This window comes from Siphateles boraxobius, unplaced genomic scaffold (assembly GCF_051911475.1).
Source record: "Siphateles boraxobius isolate OS27281-9 unplaced genomic scaffold, OSU_SipBor_1 30, whole genome shotgun sequence".
NCBI lineage: Eukaryota > Metazoa > Chordata > Actinopteri > Cypriniformes > Leuciscidae > Siphateles > Siphateles boraxobius.
Genome location: NW_027508920.1, coordinates 13,882,893 through 13,910,332, shown reverse-complemented (window position 1 = coordinate 13,910,332; position 27,440 = coordinate 13,882,893). Strand labels below are relative to the sequence as shown.

The 27,440-nt window shown below is 36.6% G+C and overlaps 1 protein-coding gene across 4 annotated transcripts in view; it reads left to right on the top strand.

The window, feature by feature from the left end:
• vaspb (vasodilator stimulated phosphoprotein b) overlaps window positions 1-27,440 on the top strand; it is a 55,400-nt gene that overhangs the window by 23,344 nt on the left and 4,616 nt on the right. Inside the window, exons 2-11 of one of the 4 annotated variants that reach the window (XM_077248275.1) lie at window positions 8,314-8,485; window positions 14,071-14,251; window positions 14,333-14,393; window positions 18,354-18,496; window positions 19,292-19,542; window positions 21,151-21,299; window positions 24,245-24,302; window positions 24,886-24,913; window positions 24,990-25,029; window positions 25,233-25,289. In XM_077248275.1, coding sequence (XP_077104390.1) covers window positions 8,314-8,485; window positions 14,071-14,251; window positions 14,333-14,393; window positions 18,354-18,496; window positions 19,292-19,542; window positions 21,151-21,299; window positions 24,245-24,302; window positions 24,886-24,913; window positions 24,990-25,029; window positions 25,233-25,289 — 1,140 coding nt within the window. Of the gene's footprint in view, window positions 1-8,305; window positions 8,486-14,070; window positions 14,252-14,332; window positions 14,394-18,353; window positions 18,497-19,291; window positions 19,543-21,150; window positions 21,300-24,244; window positions 24,303-24,885; window positions 24,914-24,989; window positions 25,030-25,232; window positions 25,290-27,440 lie in introns of those variants that run through there. The other 3 variants (XM_077248274.1, XM_077248277.1, XM_077248276.1) reach the window with 3 other exon arrangements.

Sequence of the window (27,440 nt, the reverse complement as noted above, 5' to 3'; positions counted from 1 at the left end):
ATAATTTAGATGGTGATAGAGTATTATTTTATTTTGTATACTTAGGGTACATAAAATGTACAGAGGAGTGGCAACAATCTTAAAGGGGACACAAAAGCATTAAACAAAAGTTTTATAATGTTCTTTGAGGTCCACTTATTATGTAAGCAAGATTTTTACATCACAAACCCTCTCCTTAAAACCCTCTCATTTGACACTCTTTAAAACACTTGGTTCTGATAGGCGTGCCACATTCAAGACTTGGAAATAATCGCCCACTGCTATGATAGGGTATCAGTTTTGCATGTTAAAATACATTTCAACGTCCCTGCCATTACTGGTGTGGAATTGTTCTGAAACTTTCCAATGCTGAAAAATGGCAGGCATACATGTTTGAGCCAGAGTCTGATCCCAAATCGGAAGACAACAATCCTACACCTCAAATACTAAGGATACTCCAATCTACGACAGTGTGCTAATCAATCATCTTTATTTATATTTATTCCTTCTGTATTTGTGTGGTAATTATTACATTATAATAGTGTTTAAACAAAGACGCTACAGAAAGGTGTTTGTCTCAAAACATAGTTAAAAACATTCGCCAACTGTGAAACGTTTATGCATATTACATGTGCTTTATATGTCTTGGTTGCAAATAAAGTTTAAGTACTTGGAGGAACTAAATGTATAGTTTAAAAGGATAGCTTAGTGTTTTATGTAAACAAATTATGAATAAATGTTTCGTTTGTCATACTTGTATTCATCATTCAAATTTTCAGTAAAGTGAGTAGATACCAAACCATCTGTTACTGACAAAACAATAGTGACTCATGGTAAAAATACTGTTACTCACACTTGTGTGTTGCAACACTGTCAGAGCCAAAATAGTTATCACTGCATCATAATTTTCTGTCTCTGAAAAGCCTGCGTTGAACTGTCACAAAAGCGAACACAAACTGTGTTTTATGGCTCGTTTCCACTGAGCGGTACGGGACGGTACAGTACGATTCGGGACGGTAAACCCTGATCCGTCTTGTGTTTCCACTGCCAAGAGTACCCTTACTTGGGTTTGGTGTAGATCCGGTAATTCTGCAAATGGAACAGCAGCGTTTTTGAAAGCGCCACTCGCTCTGCTACTCCGGTTATCTCTGTATGTACATTTTAGGCAACAATAAAACGAACTACGTTATAAAACACCACTCTGCCTCTTTTTGTTTTCATTTAAAGAAATCTTAAACATTATAGCCACACAAATGTGGTTCAGGCAACGCATATTGATTATATACACTGCATGCAAAACCATACCCTATTTATAATAAAAAAGAAGTATAAAACTCAACCCTGCCTCTTTTTTGTTTAAATTTTTTAAAATATTAAACGTCCAGGCAATATGGTCCAGGCAATGTGTGCATTTGTACTAAACCAATGTTGCAGTAAACAACATTAAAGTGATGATCTTCACTGTTATAAAATTAAAAATGACAAACTCAGCCCAGTCTCTTTTTGTTAAATTTCAGTTTTATCAATAACAGCCATTTATAAAAGTATAAGTAAAATGTACAAGAAGCTATACAAATAAGAAAGCAAGCAAACAATTCAGACAAACATACAAAGTCAGCGCTCCAGTCTAACCTTGCAATGGTAAAGTTAAATAAAACTTCACTTAGCCCTCAGCCAAAACGATTGGCCAGGGATCAAATTATAGATTCACAAGACCAAAGATCGCCCGTTAGGTCTACACAAGACGAATTATATGTTTATAATAAATCAAAAATGTATATAGAAATCATGTTTAACCACTACATAGACGTCCGAGTCAGCAGCAAACGTCACAATGACTAGCCGAGGAAAGGCTGTTCCAGGCGGGGTACATGAGCGCCGAGAGCCCGGTGATCGCCTAGAATGGATCTCACAACCTGGATCAAATTTTCTTGAATCTTTATAAATAAACCACAGATTTAAGCTTTAAACAACTACATTCTCTCCTGAAAAACTCTTAAAACTACATTTCGTGACACAATAACAGTAGTATTATATTTCAACTGTATATTGAAAAATGGCACTTCTTATGTTGTAATTCCCATTGTAGCGCGCCCAAGTGACGATTCCCTCTCAACCAATCAACATTCTGCAGTGAGTCTAGCTCCACCCTTTAGGTACCGTACCACTGTGATAGGTACCCCAACGAACGGGTACCCAAAAAGTGGTACTGTTTGGCATTTTGGCACAATTTACAACTTTTGACAGTGGAAACGTAAATAATTGCATACCGAAGGCTACTGTACTGTACCATAGCATTGCGCTCGGTGAAAAACGGCCCATTACTGACGTGATCTGAAAGTTTGCTAAAAATAGTCACAAGGATGTAAATACTGGGCACTGAAAAATGTCTTGTAATCCTTAAGGCGTTTTTATCATTTTGTTGCTAGAGTAGTCCTGTGTTTGCGTCTGTCTCATACTATATGGGCAGATTGGTGGGTGTAGAATTATTCGTTGATCTTCTGCAGCATTGTTAATTTTGGCATTCATTTTTGATTTAGTCTTAGTTTTCATCTTCAGACGAAAATGCTTATTGGTCTCAGTCACATTTTAGTCATTTTGTCTTTCATAGTTTTCGTTGACAATGTCATTGCTTTTTTTTTTCAACTTTTAGTCATTACTTTAAGTCAAACTGCAGTTACCGACTTTAATTTTGGTAGCTATTTTATATGTAGTCGTGCGCATGGTTGCCAGATACTATTGAAAAGACCAGGTAGAAAACGTGTTCTTTTAACAGAAAAGCTCTGACTTGGGGTTTAAATAATTGAAATCTGTCAACCGTAAGCATGAACGCTCGTTTAAACAGTCTGTAATATGTTGTCTCCTCCTTTATTCGACAAAAACAAGTTTTAAATTTTTTTTAAACACATTTCAGTCTCATCTCTTATCGTCAACGATATTGCATGTGTTGTCGTTAAATGACGTGAGTGTCGTCTCTCATCGTCTTGTCTTAGTCAGGGAAAAAAAGGTTGTCAACGGACATTTTTCCTCATAGTTTTCCTTAACGAAATTAACACTGTTCTGCAGAGACGGTTTTTCGTCGCACTATGACGTCATACTGAGACAAAATCTGAAACGAGTTGCTTTGGGAGCATGGTTTCAATAAAAGCTGTTTTAGTTCTGACGTGAGTTCACGAGAGTGCCACGACACACGCGCAAGAACTGAGAAGATGATGCAGATGTAGTGTTTAAAATGGCCCCAAAGTGTGCATTTCTTGGATCTCCGAATCGTGAGAAACCAACGAGAAAACGTAAAAGTGCCCTAACAATGCCGCAAAATGAATGGTTTACCTTTCACACTTTCCCATCGAATGATCGTGAGGGTCATCTTCTCAGTTCTCGCGCATGTGTCGTGGCACTCTGGTGAACTCGCATCAGAGGCCCACACTGAAGAAAATGAATAGTTGAATAAAGTAATTATTTTTGTTTGTTTTTTGCACACAAAAAGTATTCTCGACTCTTGATAAACTTAAGGTTGAGCCACTGTAGTTACTTGGACTATTTTAACTGGGCCGGCAGAATGAAATTACATAGAACCCTGTGAAAGAGTCTGACAGCTCTCAGATTTTCTAAAAAATATCTTAATTTGCGTTCCGAAGATGAACAAAAGTCTTACGGGGTTGGAACAACATGAGGGTGAGGGATTACTGACATAATTTTCATTTTTGGGTGAACTAACCCTTTAATAAGCATGGACGAATGTGTAAATGGAGCCAGTGCTGCGGCAGCATTTGAGTTTGAAATTGAACCGCCTGTTTGTGTCCGATTTATTTCTCTAGAGACACTATAAACAGTTCAGGAACAAATGTGCCGCCACATGCGCACACTACGAGTAAGATGATGTCAGTATGACATCACAACCCTTGCCTGATGATATCCTTGTCCTTATTTGTATATATTTGTGACTGACAAATCCAGCTGTGTTTTTCCATCCGCTGTCAGCAGAATTCTAAATGGTTTCGTTCAGGCAAAACTGTCATTTTTGTATTCATCCTCATGTTGTTCCAAATCCTTATTCTAAATTCTAAGTCAAAATCTCTCCTCTTTTGTTGACTGAGTAAATAGAAGTAGAATTCAGGGCTGAACGCTAAGCATTTTTTCTACTGTCCCAGATTTTTACTTGCCCTGTCAAAATTTTTGTTGTTGCTTTTGTCCCATGTAACCTGGTATTTTTATATATAATTTTATGACACAAAATGTTTAGATACCAGTGAAATTTCATAATTCTCAATTCCATTTTTTATTTCACAACAAAAACAACTAACCTAACTATTATATAGTGTTTCAAACATTATGACTTTTTATCCAAGACATGTACACTGTCAGTAATAAAAGAAAGTACAAACAAACAAATTACAAGCAATAGCACAAATACATGCAATAGAACAAACATGCAAATGAAATAGTGCTTTAAGGTTTTCAGGTGAGTCTAACGGTATTAAATTTTAGTCTTTTTGGATTTTCTTACCTGAATACTATAGTAATCAAATGCAAAATGACACTGCAAAGTCTTCACTTAATAAACTAAATATGGATTAATTCTTATTAAAGCTACAGAAGCTATTCAGTTATAGCACACAGAAAGCAGTCTATCAACTAGTCCATGAGCGCATTTTTTGCACTTTAATCTTTTTAAAGTGCACCTATTATGTGTTTTTCCCAATATTACCTTTCATGTAGTGTGTAATATAGCTGTTTGTGAATGTAAAAGGTTTGCGATGTTTTAAAGATCAAAGTGCATGACAAATAATGTCATTGTCTCCTTGAAAAAAAGAATCAATTCTGTTAAAAACTGCCAAAACAAGTAATTAGCAATTCCAGTTTCACTTACAATAGGGGCGTTCACACGGCGTAGTTATTGGAACCCTGTTAACTAGCCACGCCGTCCCCACAGGGCAATTCTCCTGGTTGCATTTACACTTCCAGTAGGCTCTCAGAAGTGACGCAAGCCGGTCGACAGCGATGTCATTTAAGCACAGCATTTAACAACTCCCTACATAAAGGTTGAGAAATGCCTGGACTTCGCTATCGGTCCATCTATCATTGTTTTCCATTTAAATGGAATTAGTTCATGGAGTTTTTATAAATTCCCGGTGTTTCATATGGCGTGTGTTTGGCCAATCAACATACACTTATGTCACTGGTAGTTCCTATTGTGCTGGGTTAGACCCTACTCTGAAATAGGAGCTAATTTTGTCCCCCTAAAAGGCGTTCCTGTAACTAAAATAATTCCTAGTTCCTGCAGTGCAAATACGTCTTAAATCAGGTACTTCTGCCAATAGTTAGGAACTATGAAAACTTTTGTGTATAGAGAGCCTAAGTCCCTCCCCTCTGCTTCCGGCTCATGGGACCTTATTTCGGAAAAAAATTTGTATGGTAGTCAATGGCGAGAGACAACTTATCTTTTTATTCCGTCTGAACTGTGCCCTGAATTACACATATGATGTTTGTCAATTTAAAAGATAATTATGAAAGTCAAGAAAGTCACAGTTTGTCATAAAACAGAAGAGTAACATTTAGTTTTATGTGAAAATCACTCAATGAACTACATCTCTCGTCTCGCACTATGTACGTCACCAAGCTCGTGTGTGTGTGCAGTCTGGTACAAAACACACAGGCATGACGGCGTAACGTTGCGATTATAACGTTAACGTGACAGACTTTAGCTTCAGTAAAGTTAGCTTCATTCATTGAGAGAAAAGGTAAGACGTCACATGAGCGCCTTTTAGGTTTGTAGTCTTTGTAATTACGTATTTACACAGTCTTATACCCAACAGTTTTACATAAACTGCGACTCTCTTGACTTTAAAATGTATCTTTTAAATTGACAAACATCATATGTGTAATTCAGGGCACAGTTCAAACGGGATCCAAATATTTGTTGTCTCTCGGCATTGACTACCATACAATATTTTTCCGAAATAAGGTCCCATGGTGGTCCCCCGGAAGGGGAGGGACTTAGGCTCTCTATAAGCCCCTAATGTAACACAATTTTTTGCATAATGCACATCTATGGTGTTCATTGGATGACCATGAACAACGTCTACTTCTACCCGCCCTCAAACACTGTACTTGTAACTGAGGCCTGGATTTAGAGTTCGGTTCGTGTTGTTGACATGTTGAGAAGATTCTGTTCAATTAAATTCAATTTACATGCATTCCAAAAATATGATCAAGGAGGTTTCGTGCTGGAATTGATACGGTAAACCCGACACCAATGTCACGGTTCATATCACTTTATCAATTGCTGAGGAAGAGCTGAAATTTAGATATAGGAATGGGCATTTCATTTCAGACAAGCATTATAAGTGGTGGACCAATCACAACAGACTGGGCTGTCTGACCAATCAGGTTTAAAGTGACTGAATCTTCTTTTTTACGGTCTATGCTTCAAACAAGTCGTTATCAGACTCTTTGAGAAATGAGGTTATGTGCAATGTTATGTGCAGGTTATGTGCAATATGAGAAAATTAAATTGATTTTTAACCTTAGATGCATGTAGGGATGGGACGATTACCGGTTTCACTATAAACCACGATAAAATGTACTGACGGTTATTATTATCGTTTAGAATTCAATTATCATTAAAACCGTGTTTGATTATCGCGATTTTAATAACTCACTATAAATCCTGTCCAGCCAGCAACAGGCGCGCAATTTTGTTTTTTTTTTTTTATTCGAGAAGGAATGGCGGAAGGCAGTGACCGTGTTCGGGAGATTTTTCAGCCTTTTAAGAGGACCAAATCTGAGGTGTGGTCGTATTTTGGCATTTACAAAAATCCTGAGGGAAACTTAATCGAGGATGGTCACTCTGTCTGCAGAACATGCACAAAAAAGTCGCAGTGATAGAGGTAAACACTTCCAATCTGCCGAGTCGTCTTGTGTGACCATCATCCACTGTTGTAGTGAACGCATGGCAAGTTAACTTTGATCTCAATACTAAAACTACGTCTGGGAAATAATTGGGCACAAAATGTTGTTTTGAGTTGACATATTTTATCTCACTCACTTGAAATAAACTTGAAGCTTTCGCTAAGAAAAGTTCGCAGCAAGTGGCTTTGAGCCAAAGTCGAACTAATAAGTTCAAACAAGACTATTAAGAGTGACATTTAAGAGATAATAATGTATATTGTACGATTTTTTTTTACCACATAATTATTGAATAGAGATTAATTTCTCTATTCTTAGCTGTTAAATCCATTTAGCGTACAAAACTCGTCCAGACAATATGATCACAACAATATTATCAAATTCTGTAAACAATAAATCAACTCTGATTTCATTTTCAATACAATCAAAAACGGAGACGCAAGGTGACAAGTTGTATTTGAATGAAATGAGAACTCGTGTCCGTTGTGATACATGGATGTGCGCTGTTATAATATGTTGCTATTGACGACGGTCATTATAAGGAAGAAAATCAAAATGCCGCAGAATAGAATCTTGCTTTAAAAAGTGCATTGAGCTGCTTGTTTTATTTGTTGTTTGTTGATTCTCAAATATTAAACTTGTTGAAATGTTTTCAGTGTGAGCATCAGTTCTTTTTTAACAGTTTCATCTTGTTTTAACAAAACCGTGATAATATTGATAATCACGATAATTTCGGTCACTATAATTGTGATATGAAATTTTCATACCGTCCCATCCCTAGATGCATGTAAACCTTTTGTAGGAGACCTCCAAAACGAAATTAGGAACCTTTAAAATGGCATAATATGGGCACTTTAATATCGTTTGAATGCATAAACTGTAAAACTTAAACATTTGCAAATGAAATGCAGTACTGGCCCGATCGGGACAGTGACAATTCCGTCAACTGTCCAGACCGTCTTTAACAGTGGCTCCGGGCCATCGGGCAGTCCTTATTGTAGAGCCCTGGAATTTCCATTTGAACTGTTCCTTCAAGAACAGGCTCTGTTTATGCATGCATGTAATGTGTGAGAATGTGATACACGGTCAGTTTGAAGTTTCTAGAACCTGCTTTCTCTCCTGAGCAGTGGAATGTTGAGCACTTCCTTTCTTTGTCTGCCCCCATTGTTGGTACTTGTTGGGCTTGTTTCGATCAGACAGACTTCTCCTCCTACCTCGCACATTTTAACCACACTTGTGTCTTTGTTCATTATGCCTCAGTCTCTCTTCCCCCTCTGTTTGTCATCCTTTTCCCAGTGTCCAACCCCTGTTTTCTGTTTCACTTTCTCGCAGTTTGAAAAGCAGTTTTATTGATATAAAACGGTGACGCTGTAAATGTTTTTAATGTCATCTCTCTCTCTCTCTTTCTTTCTTTCATATGCACAGTGAGTCAAGTATCTGTCAGGCGCGGGCCACTGTGATGATCTACGATGATGGCAATAAGAAGTGGGTCCCAGCAGGCACGGGCCCCCAGGCTTTCAGCAGGGTCCAAATCTATCACAACCCAGGCAATAACGCCTTCAGAGTGGTGGGACGCAAAATGCAGACCGACCAGCAGGTAAACAATCTACAATCAGACAGATGTAGCTTGTAGTTGTGGACAAACAAACCATTTTTCATTGAAGGTAATACTGCAGGTAGGTGACACATTCAGGGTAGCTGGGAAGGAAATCAATCCAAACTTTGCCTCAAGCTAACACTTTAAAATAGTTTGCAAGAACTTACTTCAAGAATTTTTTTTCACAGTTAAAGACCAGCAGCACATGCTGCAGTCTAATATTGTGCTGTTAAAGGGGTAGTTCACCCAAAAAATATTCATTTTCTTACCCTCATGTGTTTCCAGACCTGTATTATTATTATTATTTTTTCTACAGTTCACAAAAAGAGAAATTTACCAGGAGGTCTATTCTGTGTGCATACTGGGATGTTGAGCATCAAACATGAGCAAAAAAAATATACAAATATAATAAAGGCGCTCCATAAAGGAATTTATTTGGAAATACAAGTGACCCCATCAAAACACTTGAGCTGATTTAAAGTTTCCCATTATGCTTTTTATAATAATACCTTAATGTAAAAGGTCTGCAAAGTTTTAAAGATCAAAGCAACAATGACATTATCCCTTCTTTTGGATAATTTCAATTTTATTTGGTCGTCTGGTAAAATACCATCTTCTTGGAAAGAAGCAACAGTAATTTTTATACCTAAACCAGGAAAAGACCATACTAATCCAAATAACACTCTGCCAATTTCTCTTACCAGTAGCCTTCGTAAAACCATGGAAAGGATTGCAAATAATCATATACTTGTCTGGATACTGCTATTAAAGAAACAAAAAAGTGACTACAAGTGTGGTTTTTGACGTGGAAAGAGCACTTTGGATGAACTGTCAGATTAGAATCATACATCTGAGATTGTTTTATTAGAAAAGAACAAAATGTCGCAGTTTTTTTTTTTATCTGGAAAAAGCATACGATACAACTTGGATGTATGGTATTTTGAAATACCTGTATCACATGGGTTTTAGTGGATGATTTCCCATCTTCATCTCCAACTTTTTGGCTAGTAGATATTGCAGAGTCCAAATAGGAAACACTTTATCAAATTGAGCCAAACAAGACCTTGGAGTTCCTCAGGGAAGCATACTCTCGGTCATTCTTTTCAGTATTAAAATGAATGGCATTATTAATATGATTGGATCCAATATATTCTGCACCTTATATGTGGATGATCTTTGCATCTGTTACAGAAGGAAGAATTAATTGAAAGACAATTACAGTTTTGTATTTACAGGAATAATCGGTGGTCAATAGAAAATGCGTGCATTTTATATATATGTGTATATGTATGTATGTATATATATATATATATATATATATATATATATATATATATATATATATATACACACTCACCTAAAGGATTATTAGGAACACCAGTTCAATTTCTCATTAATGCAATTATCTAATCAACCAATCACATGTTAGTTGCTTCAATGCATTTAGGGGTGTGGTCCTGGTCAAGACAATCTCCTGAACTCCAAACTGAATGTCAGAATGGGAAAGAAAGGGGATTTAAGCAATTTTGAGCGTGGCATGGTTGTTTGTGCCAGACGGGCCAGTCTGAGTATTTCACAATCTGCTCAGTTACTGGGATTTTCACGCACAACCATTTCTAGGGTTTACAAAGAATGGTGTGAAAAGGGAAAAACATCCAGTATGCGGCAGTCTTGTGGGCGAAAATGCCTTGTTGATGCTAGAGGTCAGAGGAGAATGGGCCGACTGATTCAAGCTGATAGAAGAGCAACTTTGACTGAAATAACCACTCGTTACAACCGAGGTATGCAGCAAAGCATTTGTGAAGCCACGACACGCACAACCTCGAGGCGGATGGGCTACAACAGCAGAAGACCCCACCTGGTAACACTCATCTCCACTACAAATAGGAAAAAGAGGCTAAAATTTGCAAGAGCTCACCAAAATTGGACAGTTGAAGACTGGAAAAATGTTGCATGGTCTGATGAGTCTCGATTTCTGTTGAGACATTCAGATGGTAGAGTCAGAATTTGGCGTAAACAGAATGAGAACATGGATCCATCATGCCTTGTTACCACTGTGCAGGCTGGTGGTGATGGTGTAATGGTGTGGGGGATGTTTTCTTGGCACACTTTAGGCCCCTTAGTGCCAATTGGGCATCATTTAAATGCCACAGCCTACCTGAGCATTGTTTCTGACCATGTCCATCCCTTTATGGCCACCATGTACCCATCCTCTGATGGCTACTTCCAGCAGGATAATGCACCATGTCACAAAGCTCCAATCATTTCAAATTGGTTTCTTGAACATGACAATGAGTTCACTGTACTAAAATGGCCCCCACAGTCACCAGATCTCAAACCAATATCGCATCTTTGGGATGTGGTGGAACGGGAGCTTCGTGCCCTGGATGTGCATTCCACAAATCTCCATCAACTGCAAGATGCTATCCTATCAATATGGGCCAACATTTCTAAAGAATGCTTTCAGCACCTTGTTGAATCAATGCCACGTAGAATTAAGGCAGTTCTGAAGGCGAAAGGGGGTCAAAAACACAGTATTAGTATGGTGTTCCTAATAATCCTTTTGGTGAGTGTGTGTGTGTGTGTGTATATATATATATATATATATATATACCGATCAAACACGTTCTTTCTTTTTTGAAAGAAAACATTACTATTATTAGTATAATAAAAATTATTATAATAAAAAATATGTTCAAATAATATATTACATTTGTTATTTTAAAATAGAATTTTGCATTGTTATAATATTTTACAAATGTAATGTTTTTACTGTATTTTTCATCAAATAAATTTAGATTTTTATAATGTTGCCACATAATTTTCATTAAAAACTGACTTAAAACTCACGTTGTTTTACTTAATTGTCCCATTTGAATATAGTGCACAAATCATATAGGCTTTTTGTTTTGTCATTTTTGAAGCTTAACATCCTCAGCATCTATCAACTTTCAACAAATAGAAAAAAACAGCCTGGACATTCTACTAAACGTCTGGGTGAAATATTCCTCTAACTGACACAATGGAAATAATTTCTCTTTTTCCCAGTTTTACAGTCCATCCATCACCTGTATCCCTCTATCTTGAGTTCTCTCTTCCCTCTCCCAGCACTGTCGCCCCCTCTATACGCACATTCACAAATGCTCTCCAGAGATGACTACTAAAGTAGATGTTGTTTCCTGTAAGATAGCCAAACCATTTCCTGTGCCAGTTAGGCCCTCCTCCCCCATTCCCATGTCTCTACCTCTCCACAGTCCATCTGTCTGATTCCTCAAACTCATTTTTCTTTGTCTGAATGACTCAGTGACTTTTATCTCTTTCCGTCACTGTTTATCAGTGTCTGCTTTCTTAGTTGGTTTATGTGTATTTTGATGACGGTGCTTCTGTGTGGATGGCATGTTGAGCTTTTTTGGACATTTTCTTCTTTTCTTCTCTCTCTTCCCTTTCTCTCTACTGCTCTGCTTTATGGAATTCATGATTGTAATACAAACAGAGAAACGAAGTGTCAGCACATTCACTGAAGACGAACACACACACACACACACACACACACACACACACACACACACACACACACACACACACACACACACACACACACACACACACACACACACACACACACACACACACACACACACACACACACACACACACACACACACACACACACACACACACAGGTTTCCATGTTTTATGGGGACTTTCCATAGAATGATTTTTACACTGTACAAAATATATTTCCAGTCCCCTAATCCTTACCCGAAACCTATCCAGCACATGATTTCCATTACACGAGAGTAGATGTTAAAACTTCATGCTGATTTGTACTCGGCTTTCGCCAAGATAAGCACCAACTAAGACGTAGCTTTACAGTAACCTATGCTTCTCCATCCATTTACGCTTCCTTCCATCTGGTGACGTGAATCTCCTTCTGTCTGGTGTTAATAGCTGTAGTGTATTTGCGCGTCAGCACACACAACGGCTGCAACCACAGTGCGGTCCCCCCATAACAACCCTCTGGATTGAGCGGAGTAGGGAACATCTCTAGGGTCTTCAAGTGGGCACCTTCTATCCTCAGTGTTTCGTCGACAAAGAAAACTTTCTACTTTTTTACTTTTCCAAACGACATAATTTAGTATGATTTATAAGCTGATTTCTTCATGGAGACCAAAAAATATCTCCACAAGGTCAAAGATTTCTGTTATTACTATTCTTAGTATTCTTATTCTAATTCTTATAACATAAGGAATCCCTGAAACATACACAAACACACACACACACACACACACACACACACACACACACACACACACACACACACACACACACACACACACACACACACACACACACACACACACACACACACTCATGTGCTCTGTGGCGATAGAGCCCCCTCGTGGACAGTCTGTTAAACAAGCATAATGTTCTTGCTGGAATATACAAATAAGTTTACAAATGTGACACTTTGGGGTTGAACTACTTTAAGTATGAGCAAATCATTTGGTGCATTTAAATATATGTGAATCTAGATCTTGTTTAAAATGCATGTGCCTTGTTCTTGGACATGTAGTCTTTGTTTTTATGCTGTATTCATTCTTGGATTCATTAAAAAGTTTAAATAATCGCAAAAAATCATATATTAATATTTACTGAAATAAAAGCATCCAAAAGTAGATAATTTAGGAGAAATTATTTATGGTGGCAGACGAGTGAATTCTCTTTTAGAAAAGTGAATTTAGAGATTAATATTATTTCATAGGGTTTAATGTATGTTTGCCATAGGCCTACAGTCCATGGCAGTCCATATTTTCAATTGCATTTATCAATCTTTTTTAAGGGTTATTCACATTTGTGTATCTTCAATTAAAACAATTGTTTTGTTTTTCGAAACGCTCTTTGAGAACCTTGCATTTAGGTTCCTTCAGTTGTTTAGTTCTTGCACACAAGAATGTGTCCTGATTTTTCAGGAATTGTTTTGAGAACCAGTCGGGTCAGAACTGTCGGGTCAGAGGGTACTCTTTCACAATAAATCGATGCCTATGGCCTTTTTTCGGAAGCTAGTTATTTTAGTTTATAAAGTTTTAAAATTGATTTTTTTCCTACACAAACCCATCGCTTTGCTTCAGAAGGCCTTTATTAACCCCTGGAGCCATGTGTAGTTCTTTTATAATGGATGGATGACATTTAATGTCTCCAAATGTACGTCTGAAAGAAGAAAGTCATATACACCTAGGATGGCTTGAGGGTGTGTAAATCATTGGGTAATATTCAATTTTGGGTGAAATATCCCTTTAACTCGCAGTACAATTGCATCACCTTGCCAACAAAAGAGACCTGCAAAAGTAACAAAAAATAAATGAAAATTATTCAGAAATGTATGTTCATCATAAAAGAAGTGTATTCAAGTAATAATATATATGAATTGCATTTAAAAAAATAATTTCATTTTAAAATGTTCGTCACATTATGCACGAATATCCATGAATAATTAAACTCAATAATAAAAGAGAAATTTGTTTATACTTGTGTGCATGTATGGCTTAATTTACATTTAGACATGTGTGTCTTTTCTTGTACAGGTTGTGATGAATTGTCCAATTGTAAAGGGATTAAAATATAATCAGGCCACGCCAAACTTCCACCAATGGCGGGACGCTCGGCAGGTGTGGGGACTCAATTTTGGCAGCAAGGAAGATGCAGCGCTGTTCGCCAATGGCATGATGCACGCGCTCGAGATCCTCAACTCCATCCCTGATGGAGGTAACGTATACTAACATTTACACCCCATTGTGACAGTGTGTATCTGTTCAACACAACCTTTTACAACTGCATTGTCATTAGGTTTCCCCACACGGCCCGTGTCCAATGGACCATCACCAGAAGAGCTGGAACAACAGAAAAGGTACAAACTTATTTGTTGTTGTGTGTGTGTGTGTAACAAAGAATTTGAAAGGTTTTATTTTACCATTATTTTCATTAAGTGGTTTTGTTTTTGTTCGCTGTTTCCTTGGTCAATCTTTGACCTCATTTACAGATGCGCACACACACAAGAAAGCACACACTCTCAAGGGATTTACTGGTATTAACGCTCAGTCTTTAGCTTTCCGTGAGCCCCTGAAGTGATGGGGCAAAAGTCTGGGTCAGGCCCCTTTTCTTCTTTCTGGATACTACAGGGTAAAAAAATGAAATGTATGTCTTTTTAAATTTAAAATCTTGTTGGGGAAAAGCAATATTATTATTATTCTGCAATATTATTTACTTTAAAGGTGCCATGTGTCAGAATTGAGTTAAAAATATACAAAAAATGAGTTACACGGCTCAAAAGAATGAGAAGAAATACGGGCGATGATGTCATTAAAAAAATGAAAAGTTATAGTGTTGCAGAGATGTCAACCTGAATTAGCATGCTAAATTACTAGCCCCGGCCCGACAGATGTCATAATAACAGTTTCGGCCATGGGAGGCGGTATGCGGGCAACACCAGCCAAACAGCAATACACGAATAAGTCGCACGGCTTGTGGGCGTATTTGAACCTGATGTCAGTCGTGTGGAAAGTACACCCCACTACTACAGTTCAGTTCAGGGAAGAGAGCGGAAGAATGGCTGAAGCCCTTGGCAAGAGACACTTACCACAACCACCCGCTGCAGGGAAAAAAACGCGCTCAGAATCACAAATAAAATCGGATAAAAAAAGGAGCAGAAGTTTGTTTTATATGTTTGTTTAGTTTTTTCGGGAAGTTATAACATAGAAATGTATCGAAAGCTGTTCGATATAAGTTCTAAAGTTAGCGATGGCTACATTGAAAGGTGTAATGAGAACTACGTGAGCTATATTATGTTTACTAAATTGGTTTCCTGAGGTAAATCTGACATATTTATTCTCCAGCTATGTTATTGACCTCTGCACGCTGATTAAAAAAATGATTGGTCGGTATTATGTATGAAGAATACATTTTGGTAAGTTGTAACATACTGTATTTTTCAACAGTGTTCGTGTGTTTTTACTATTAGCTAGTAACGTTAGAGATGATCGGTTCACGTGCGCTAGGGATCTGTCGTGTAACGTTAACATTTACAAGCGCCAAAACGGTATTTTTTGTTTGAATTGCGTAATAACATTGACAGAATCGGTGACGGTGAATTTGTGAGATTGGCAGTTCTGAATGGCGCTAGCTTGGTCAACAGCAGCGAATGCTGTCTGTCAAATTAATGTAATTCAAACTAACAATACAAATGTAATATGAACAAAACGAATATGAACATTCACTGATGAAGGGGAGTAGCTTGAAGATGTCATTTAAAAATCACTTGACCTCAACCAATGTTCCTCTGGACTCAAAACGTCCTCTATTAGGAGTTGGTTCGGCTTCGGCTATGGCTCTAGGGTCGTTGTGAAGGTAGGGGCGGAGCATAGAGACTATGCTGTTTCTCGTTTGTTACTCTAGAGTAGATCAGTTCACTTTCTGGAGGTAGACTGCCCCCATCTGGTATGGAATGTGGAGTATGAATTGATTTTTTTTGCGGATATTACACAAGGCACTTTTAATGCACTTACGCTATTGGATGAGAACTGAACTGACCTGGACAATGACCTCACTGTTTTCACCAGAGCTGTTTTTTAGATGAACTGAATTATTCCATTATTGGTGCACTTTACACAGTTATTAAAGGGGTCATGAACTGGATTATTTTATAATGTTCCCCGGGGTGCCCTTATAATGTTAGTATGATTTTTACATCAAAAATTGTCTTAATTTAGAAAAAAAGGATTTTTTCCAAGCCTGATCTTACCCTCTGATTTAAACGCTCTGCTTGAAGGGGCGTGTCTGCTGTGAGACTTCAGTGTAAACGCCCACTGCTGTGATTGGCTGACATGTTTGCATACGAAATGGCTAGCATTACATATGGAAATCTCTCAAATACTTTGACTATGTTTTTACTATTATAGCTATCAAAATTAACGAATCGTGAGAAGTTTTTAAAGTATTTGGATCTATTCCATCACATGAAAGGTTGCAGTGATGAGCATTGAACAGATGACAGGCAGTCTGTTGATCTTATCATTGTAATTTCTGCTCCTCACGAATGCTTTCACCAAATAACAATGCAAACAATATTCAAATACAGTAAGAGCTTCGTTGTGCAGCGTAACAGTGTCATTGATTTCATAACGAGTTTTGGCAAGTGTCCAGATAAACTCGCGCTGTGTGATTGACCGCTTGGGCGATTGGAACAGGATCGTTCTTTGATCTCTTTCTGTATATACTTTAATCATCCTGCTAAGAGAAACGATGTGAAGTTGATCTTTTAGTCACTGGCTTGATTTACTGATGCATAAAGAGTATTGAATGATTTTGAGAGAAAGATTATCTGTCCGAACTTGATTAGGCAACACATCAGAAATCACTGATCACAGATCAGGCATTGGAATAAACATGTTACTTACTTGTTTGTGGCGTTGTTGGCAGATCCATATCATAAAAGTCGGTTTGCAATGCCTGCGTCGAAACTACGACTGAATTACCAAATAATCCACAGTGTTTAAATTGTTTATGGACCTCTACTGCACAGCTAATTTAGGTTACTTTGCCATTATTTGATTGGTTAAAGGTTTTCTGCTGGGAAATATTGCTGCCTAAAGGTGTGGCCAAATTTATTGTTCTGTGAATTGCCGTTGGCGAAATTCAGTGAATTCAATTGAAATCCACACGATTGAGAATTTTACGTGAGGGCAAAAGATTTCCCCATGCAGATTTTGCAATGAGGTCAAGATGGTTATGCAAGTTTGCTGCGTTGACCAACAGAAAGCTGCTTAATTTGAAAGTGACTTCTGTGTGAGTTCTACACTATTGATAATAGACAATTGACTGCAAAATTTCACACAAGTTGGTTTAAAGTAACTACAATTGCTGCGCTGCTACTGGCAAGAAATTGAATTACAGAATTATTAATACAATTTCAGTCTGCTGAATATGAATGCATTTAGTCAGTTTATTAGATCAGTTTATAGCCTGTAAATAAAGTTGTAAATTGACACTCTTGGATATGGGAATTGTACAGTAAATGATTTTTAAAGCAATTTTATAGTGGTAATAATAGTGTTTTAAATATCAAATATTAACATAATCTATGCTAATAGACTAAAGACTAAGACTAAATCACAGACTCCTTTACCACAAGGTCCATTAAACTCCATTACAGTCAGTCTCTCTCTCTCTCTCTCTCTCTCTCTCTCTCTCTCTCTCTCTCTCTCTCTCTCTCTCTCTCTCTCTCTCTGTCTGTTGTTATGGTTACCTTGATAAAGACTTAACATGGAGCCTGTTGACTCATGTCTTGACTTGACTGAAATGTTTTGAATGGCTCTCAGAGAGGCTTGACTTAACTTGAAACTTGGCATTGCAGTCTTTTAAGTGCCTCAAAGAGTATGTATGTTTATGCGTGTACGTTTGTTTTATATATACAGGCTCATTTAAGAGGTCTCAGAATTATTCAAAATATGTAAACCCACCAAATAATTTCATCCCACCGATTCACCCCAGTGACGGCATTGGCAACAGTGTCAAATCAAGATCTATTTTCACCCTATGTGTTTTTTTTATAGGTTTTATTTGTGAATAGTTATTTTTTTTCTTCGATAATCCGTTACACTTGGATGTATGCAATGTGGACGATTTATCAATATTTCTGTTTTGATTTGACTTTCATTTGGAAGAATGCATTATATTCAAATTATTTCAAAAACATTTTTTATTTATTTAATTTGACATTTTTCATGATTTAATTATTCGCTTATTGACTCACAAATGTAATTTAAAATTGCCAAAATAATTGCAATGCCTTCTTCATGTTTTTCCCCTGCAGATTGGAACAGCAGAGGTTGGAGCAGCTAGAGAGAGAGAGACAGGAAAGAGAAAGACAAGAGAGAGAACGACAGGAAAGAGAACGACTTGAAAGAGAAAGACAAGAAAGAGAACGACTTGAAAGAGAACGGCAAGCAGCTCCAGGTCAGTAGAAAGTGTTTCACCTCAACGGAGAAACTCTGTGTATAGATTATTGCTGTCTTCTGAGTAGAGATTTTCTTTTTTTCTGTTGAATGCACAGTGATGTTATGTCATTGTTGTCATTGCTTTAACAATCAGGTTACAGTAGAATCAGCAGTTTTTAAAAATGTAATATTATTATTTAAAATTGAAAAAATAATATTAATTTTATAATTTTAAATAAAACATTATACATGTATACCAATAATAAAAAATTTTTTTGTCAAACCAATAGGGGTGTTGAAATTAATTTTTTCTACGATGCATTGGGATGCGGATGATTCCATATAGATGCAGTGATAGATCATAATCGATTATAGCCGTTATAGCCTACCGACGCTTCTTTGACGTGATTCGTCGCGCTAGTGTAAAATGGCGGAGGGAGGCGAAACACAAAAGCAAGTGATACATAATGTTCCCACTATTTTAACATTTACAGCGTGTGTGTGCGTGTGTTAGCATTATTGTAACTTCAGTACACTACTTGACAGTTTCATGCGTTTTTAGTATTTACTAGTGTTTATTAGTTCTAAATGCTCCTGTCGTCTGCTGTGTTCAGACTTAAATTGTGTACTTTCTTGGAGCAGATCAAATAAAAAGGGAGTTTATATATCGGACTGCTTGATTCACGAGACCAATGACGATTCTCACCCCTACAAACCAAACCTCTCTACCCCTATTTCTGAGCTAATACATATTTAATTTAAATGTAATTTTTTTGTGTGTGTGTGTAAATCATATGCTGTTGTTCTACTGTAGTCATTCCTCCTCCACCACCACTGGCCCCTGGAGGCCCTCCGGCTCCCCCTGGACCTCCACCTCCCCCTGGGCCCCCTCCGTCTGGACCCCCCCCACCACCTGGGCCTCCCCCAATGGGAGGAGGAGGAGCTCCACCTCCTCCTGCTCCTCCTCTGCCCTCTTCTGGAGGAGGTGGAGGTGGGGAAGGAGGAGCAGGTGGCGGGGGTCTCGCTGCTGCTCTGGCAGCTGCCAAACTGCGCAAAGTGGCCAAGGTGAGACAATGAGTGACATGAGAATCACAATAAGAGAGTTTCCAGAGGTTGAAATAATGTGTCACTTCCTTGTAACATTATTTATGGCCTTGGTGGAGTCACACGAAAATGAAATTCCTTTCAGAGGACGAGCAGGTTATTGCATTTTAATGATACACTTTTTTTCTTTTTTCTTGGAATAACGTGCCCTTTTGAATCATGCATGCACAATTGAAAGACCAGGAATTTTTATTAAGTAGAAGTAGAAAATCGAGAAACAGAGAATGAATTACTGGCAAATCTAAAACTTGTTTACTAAAGGTTTACAAAAATTATGTAGATCATAGAAATAGGGTAGAAGGTGACAACCAACTCTGAATCAACATGCACCAATGCTACATTTTTCTAAATTTCATAATCATTTGTTAACTAACAAGTATTCATTACTTCAATGAGCTCATTGTTTCTTACTTAAATTATTACATTAAGTTGATACATGTTTCACTAACTGTGATTTTGTATATGTACATTTCCTATGATAACAGCTTTCGGTTACACTTTATTTTAAGGTGTCATTGTTACAGTGTAATTAAATATTTAAGTACAGTGTAATATTAATTAACTACATGTACTTACTATAGGGTTAGGGTAGGATTAGGATTTGGTTGAGGGTTAATTGCATGTAATTAGGCATAATTTACTGTTATTACTATGGTAATTACATGTAACATATGTAACAAGGACACTGTAAAATAAAGTGTTACCCAGCTTTCTTTTCTGTCTGAGCTCTCTGTAAAGCTGCTTTGAAACGATGTGTATTGTGAAAAGCACTATACAAACAAATGTCAATTGAATTGAACCAATCACATACAAAGCCAGATGTGAAATAAGAGCATAAAGGGCCGTTTACACAAGGATGGTAACACTTGCGTTAACTATACAGTTTTAATAAATGTTCTAATTGAATGAGAATAGGTAAGTCCACACCACAACAATAACGATAAAGACACAGAGGAAAGATATTGTTGGATTCACTTTCATAACGTTTTTTTTTTCCCAACTGATGAACGAAAAAAACATTGACAGCCAATCAGCATCCACTCCACTTTGATGAGCTAAAGCATTTAAAGCGGGAAATGACGTAACCACAGCGCACTATTATAAGAACTTTATGGGTGCATCAGTGTGGATGCTAATATAATTATCTTCATAGTTATCGTTCTTGGTGTGAACAGGCCTAAATGTTCCCCTGAATACAGTGAAACAATGAATAATGAAGATATCCATTCACAAAGATGAAATTACAAACAAATGTACATGTTATTCAGTTTGTTCAGTAGTTTAAATGTTGAGACTGAACTCCTATAACATTTTGCGGTTACACTTTTTTTAAGGTGTCATTGTTAGTGTAATTCTATATTTAAGTACTGAGTAATATTAATTAACTACATGTACTTACTATAGGGTTAGGGTAGGATTAGGGTTTGGTTGAGAGTTAGGTTCATGTAATTATGCCTAATTTACTGTTATTACTATGGTAAGTACATGTAACATGCGTAACAAGGACACTGTAAAATCAAGTGTTACCCATTTTGTCTGCTGGTATTGACTCAGTGCTTCCCCCTGCAGGATGAGGCTGCTGCTGGAGGAGGCAGTGCTGCGGCCAGTGTGGCGGCAGCGCCTAAAGCAGACAGCAGCCGCAGCAGTGTATCTCTGCCCAGCGGAGGAGGAGGAGGAGGAGGCCTGATGGGAGAGATGAGCGCAATTCTAGCACGACGGTCAGTAGAAAAATGATCAGAAAAAATTCAAAACCATACGATAAATGTGTAATCACAAACGTACCTCCCCGTTAACATTGGAACATGTCTCAGTTTTAAGGAGTTTGAAGGAATTTTTCAAATTGTTTACAGCCTAATGATGATGTTATGCATGAGTAGCAGGCTCTCAGTTACCATAATAATTTCAGTCCGTCGCTCAGATTAGGGTTGTGCGATTAATTGAATTTAAGTTTCGATTTTAATTTGGGCCTCCAACGATTATGATAACATGATAATTGAGATAAACCGATTATTCTGCCACATTCCGATCCTTTCCTTTAAAGCAGCGCACTTTCTCCCCACCTTAACGTCCTAATCAGTCAAATCATGTAATGTGACTGTCGTGAACCTTATTTCCAACAAAATATACTATATAAAAAATTATGCAAGATATGCAAGCTCATATAAGATTCTGGTCATATCACCCACTTCTAATCGTGTTAAATAATCGTGATTACAATACAAAATTGACCAATATAATCGTGATATAACAATATAATCAGCTCAATCTCAGTTTGTAAAAAAGGGCAGGAACTGAGCTGTCACATTAAAAGATTCTCTAAAATGGAAAGATATCAAACTGCTGCTCTACCATGAGATGAAACGGCGGCCAACTTGGATCACATTTGCCTTTTGATAACCAAACACAATATTGCTTCAACGTCATTGAGTTGCTGTCAGAGTTGTACGATAGTTCAACGCTGTTTGTGGATATTGATAGCAAAACAGAATCCTACCTGTTGCAAAATGATCAATCCAAACTGAATATTTAATGGTAAATATGTTGAAGAGTAGCCGATTGGCTATTGAGTCATAAGCAGTTTATTCAGTGTACTGAAGCCTCTCCTCCATTGACATCCATTTCTCTGCAGTGTTCTTACGCTTACTTGTGGTTTTTTTGCTAACCTTCAAGGCTCCCCCTGACTCCAATTCCATTTATTTAGCAGTTCTGTTAAAAATGCTTCTGTTTTTGTTTTTGAAAATTTAATTTGTATTTACCTCCATCAGCAATCTGTTAGCAACTGATTCATTCATTTCACATTTGAGCAATAGATAACAAATTAGAAATAAATACCATATAGCTCTTTCAAAAGGTATCTGTTTACAGATACATTTAATCACTTTTAACAGACCTTTTTAGTGGCGCCATAAATGCAATCCAGTCATTTGTTCTAACTACATGCGGATACATATAATGCAATAAATACATAATAAAAATATTAAACATACAAAAATGTAGTAATAGTGTTTCTTTCATTCAGCCAGCTCATAAGAGTAATTTGACCTGGGCTGCACTGTTCACGCTTTCTTTTAGACTTACTAAAAAGAACCAGACTCATTTATTCAGCCAGTGTATGTTTCACACATTGATTCAGTAGAAGCGTTGTTCCACCGATTCGATTCTGCATGTTCAAGAACCAAAAGACATTTGGTTCTGGTATTTTTTATTTATTTAAAGGTGGAACCAGTTCTAAATAAGAACAGATTCTCAGTGTCTGAATTAATTCCAAATGCATAAAGTGACCACATACTAGACGGATGGAATACATTATTGCAATTTAGTCTTGTTAGTTGGTTTTGGATATTTTTGTCTTTCCCTGACTAACCTAAAAGATGTTCTTGCGTGATTAGAAAATAACATCCTGGGCTTTTACCAAGATGGCTGTTGATCGAAGTACTTTCGTAATGACCTTGAAAGGGGGCTGGAGGCTTTAATAGCAGAAATGTGAAGCACTTGCATGAATTTGCTCATTACAAAAATATTTAATATTTGAGCATTTTGATATTGATATATATATATATTTTTGTTGTTGATATTTCATGAAGAGGCATGACTAGGTGGTAGAACTTGTTGTTCTGCATTACTGACATAATTCCTGTAATTCGAGGTGCAGAACTTTATAGAGTACTTTAGTGCATCCACTGTTTCAGCAGCTCAGGTTCGGGAAGTATTTTTCCAATTATTTTTTTCCCATAGGGATTTTAAAGTCTTTGTTAAAGCATTATAATAAGCCATGAACTACGCCAACTAGCTACGATGTGAATCCTAACATCACAAATTTTGATTTGAAGCAAAGAGTATTTGAAATTCAGACCAAAAAAAAAGGTACAAGACTGTATACTTAACGGCTATAATGAGGGAAATTACTTCAATCCCATCAAGCATTGCGAATGACAATTGATGGAGACAAAAAACAATGGAGAAATATAAAACAATTCATTTAAAGTTGTTGATTATATCTATAGAAACTATATATAGCCTATATATACAAATAATTTGAGACGAGAGCGATATTTGTAAAAATAAATATTTAATTTATTAGGGTAAATTGACAAATGCCCCCCTTAAAGGGTTAGTTCACCCAAAAATGAAAACTATAATTTACTCGCCTTTTTTGTTACAAATGTTCCTAAATATAATCCATACATTCAATCTAAATCTTCTGAAGAGACACAATCGCTTTATATGACAGATTTTTTTAAAAAGATAACTCTGATTGTATTCGTCTGAAAGAAGAATGTCATATCCACCTAGGATGGCTTTGAGGGTGAGTAAATTAATTTTTGGGTGAACTATCCCTTTAATTTAGGCTTTTACTCGCATACATTGATCCACAAAAACTCTCAGGTTTCATTCAAGGTTTCATTTCTTCATTTGTCTTTAATTTGTCTTAATGATGAATGAAAGCCTTGCTTTGGAGTGACACGAACATGAGTTCCACATCCTTGCACCAAATTTATTACTGTTAATGCGTCTTTCATTTTATTTTACAGACTTGCTACTGATGCTATCTATAGATATTAAGTTGTAAATAACCCATGATATTTCTTTGGCTTGTGTGTTCATTGTAAATGACTGATTGTTATTTTTTTTTAAACTGTTGTCGTTGTGTCGGCTGACACAGGAGAAAAGCAACCGATAAAGGGGAGAAGCCTCCTCCCAAAGCAGAAGAGCCCAGTAATGTAAGAACGCTTTCTATCTTCTGAGGCTCATTATGGGTTAATATGTCAATTCCCAAAGAAAGTATTTGCTTGATTTTTCCCACAGTTAAGCACAAACACACTGATTCTAAATATTTCATTAGTTTTGTCAGTCACGGTCCTGATTGCCCACACAATGCTACCCTAAAACATAACCATAACCTTAGTGTAGCATATTCTGATAGAGAGCATTACTGGTTGTCGGGATCAGATTTATCTAAATTTTTCTGAAAGTCTGAAATTTTCTTAACAGGAGACTGTGTTCAGTTGACCAATGAAATAGGTTGTGACGCGAGATTTGTGCTTAACTAGTTTTTAGGGGAAAATCCTGCAATTTTTTTAAATAATTTACTGTAGATCAACTATTTAAAGTGCATGCAAAACTCTCAAAAGATTTATAGAGCTTTTCCATAGACTTGAGATGAAATATAGCTGCTATTACTATAAATGTAAATAAGTAAAATTGAGTTAGACTTGAAACACCATCACTATTACTGAATGCTGTAGAAACACTCTTTAATTCTACTCTCGGTCTGTTTCTATTCCTTTACCTGTTGATCTTCAGGATGATTCCGACAGTCAAGGCCCAGGCGGTGAGAATACAATGCATTTGTGATTGATATTTGTGACATTTAGAGTCTTTTCTTATTTGTGATTTTTCATTAACAGAATTTAGGAGACCATGGGAAAAATCTGCCACCATGCCCAGGTAAACACTCATTTACAGACGCATATTGAACTGTATTGAATATTGAATTGAAAACTTTTGTCTAAATCATATAACAGAACTGAATCTCCGTTAGTCTGGTGTTTGAAGAACTTCAGCTATTGAGTGAGTATGGACAGTAAGTCTGTCCATAGGGCCCTGTAGTTTAAAGTGAAGTATATATATACAGTACATGTCTCAAACAGGACTAACTCGGCACCCAGAAGTCTGGAATCACCCTCTTCCACTAGCCCACTTACCAGGTACTTTTACTACAGTAAGCTCTCATCTGGTTATGGTCTAACACTGTCAGCACCCCTGGTTCCCCTGCTTTCACACACACATTTACATAAACATGCAATGCATGCATTTCTATTTCAAAATACTTTAAAATGCAATTTATTCCTTACTACTCCAAAGCTGATATTTTAGCATTTTGCTAAAATAGCCATTATGCTGATTTGATGCTGAAGAAACAGTTCTTCTGAACCCCTAAAGGGACATGGTGATGGGGAAAAAAATGAGATGGGAGGAAATCAAATATTTCAATGCATTGCGTTCTCTCGCGACGGTTTCCCGTTTCCTGTTTCACGTTTCTCAAGAGAACACAAAAGCATTATAAGACATCATTTTTCCTCCCATCTCATTTTTTTCCATCTCTATGCCCCATTAAGGGCTCCATACATTTCTTATTATTATCAATGTTAAAAACAGTTGTACTGCTTAAAACTTTTGTAGAAACTATAAATTTTTTCCCAGGATTCTTGGAATAGTACGTTAAAAAATCAGCATTTATTTGAAATAGAAATTTTTCTTAACAATGTAAAAGTCATTACTGCCACTTTTAATCATTTTGATTAGTGCTGTCAAATGATTAAAAAAATGAACTAATTAATCAAACATTTTTCTGTTATTAATCGTGATTAATTGCACCTAACAATTAAAGTTTTTAAAATATTTGAAATATTTAATCTCCAAATTAATATAGAAACAACATAAAGACAGTATATTTGAAATATTTGTTTAATTGCATCTGAAGGCCAGAAAAATCGATACCAATACTGCTACTGATGCCTCTATTAATCAATTGTAGCCATTCAACATTACAGTATAATTGAAAGATTTCAAATTTCAAATTAAAAAAAATAATAACTTTTAATTTAATGGAACTTGAAACAATCTTCACATAAACCCATTATAATAAATGTTAGGGCTGGGTATGGACACAAATTTCACAATTCGATTCGATTTCGATTCACAAGCTTGCAATTCGATTTCGATTCAATATTGATTATTTTGGATATCAGGTACAATACATGGCAAATTTTCTCAAGGAAAACAAATCTCTTAACCAATGCTGTAAACTATGGGAGTCAGTTGTATCATTAAAATTGTTTCATTAGCCTACTATAGCCTAATATTAAAGGTAAAGATTTACTGATTTGTATACAAACAATTACACTTTTATTTATTTTTCTAATAATAAAGTTATATGAAATATAAATATTTAAATGGTGGCTGTCATAAAAACTTGCCAGATTTATTCAAACATGCATCAAATATTGAAAAACATAAAATAATTATAAAATAACATAAAATGCATATGTAATATGGTGCATATATTTAGCAAAATGCTCCTCTCTAGAGTTAATTTTTCTAGCTGACTAACGAGTTCATGGTCACTGGATATGTTTTTTCTGAGGTAAATGTGACGTTACATGACATTGTTTACAAGCTGTTTCACTGACGTCTTTCCTCGGTTGAAACAATGATTGAGCGATTCCATGTGACAACAAGGATTTCGATAAGTTATACTCTATCTTTTAACACACTTTCAGATCCTCATTCATGTTTATTTCACGCTGTAACTGGTAATATTAAGGCGGAAGAGAAGATCATGTGTGCTCGGCGCTGTTGCTTCTCTTGAGCTGCGCCAGAGCGATCTCACGCCACAGCGCCAAAACAGTATTTATGTTTTTGAATTTCGTAAGAAAATGGACGTAATTTGAAATCTGAGACTTTGTTTCATATCAATAGTAACAAAGCACAAAGATTATTGCGTTTATTGGATGGGATGCGCGCTACAATGTTCCATTCATTCATCAACTGAAAACAGGATGACTAATCGATTCTTGGGATTTAAGAATCGATATCGGTTCGTAAAAATGAGAATCGATTAAAATCGAGAAATCGATATTTTTTACCCAGCCCTAATAAATGTTGCATTTGACTGTTATTAGGCCGCTGTCGCTTTAAGACCCGCCTCACAACTCTTTATGTTCATTTAAGACTTACTCATTTAACTCATGCTTGTGAGGATACTAGACAAAGCGGTTTGCATAATTGAGTATCATAAATGCTGTCTGAAGCTGCTATAAAATAGAAAATACTACTTGCATGCCGTTAACACATTC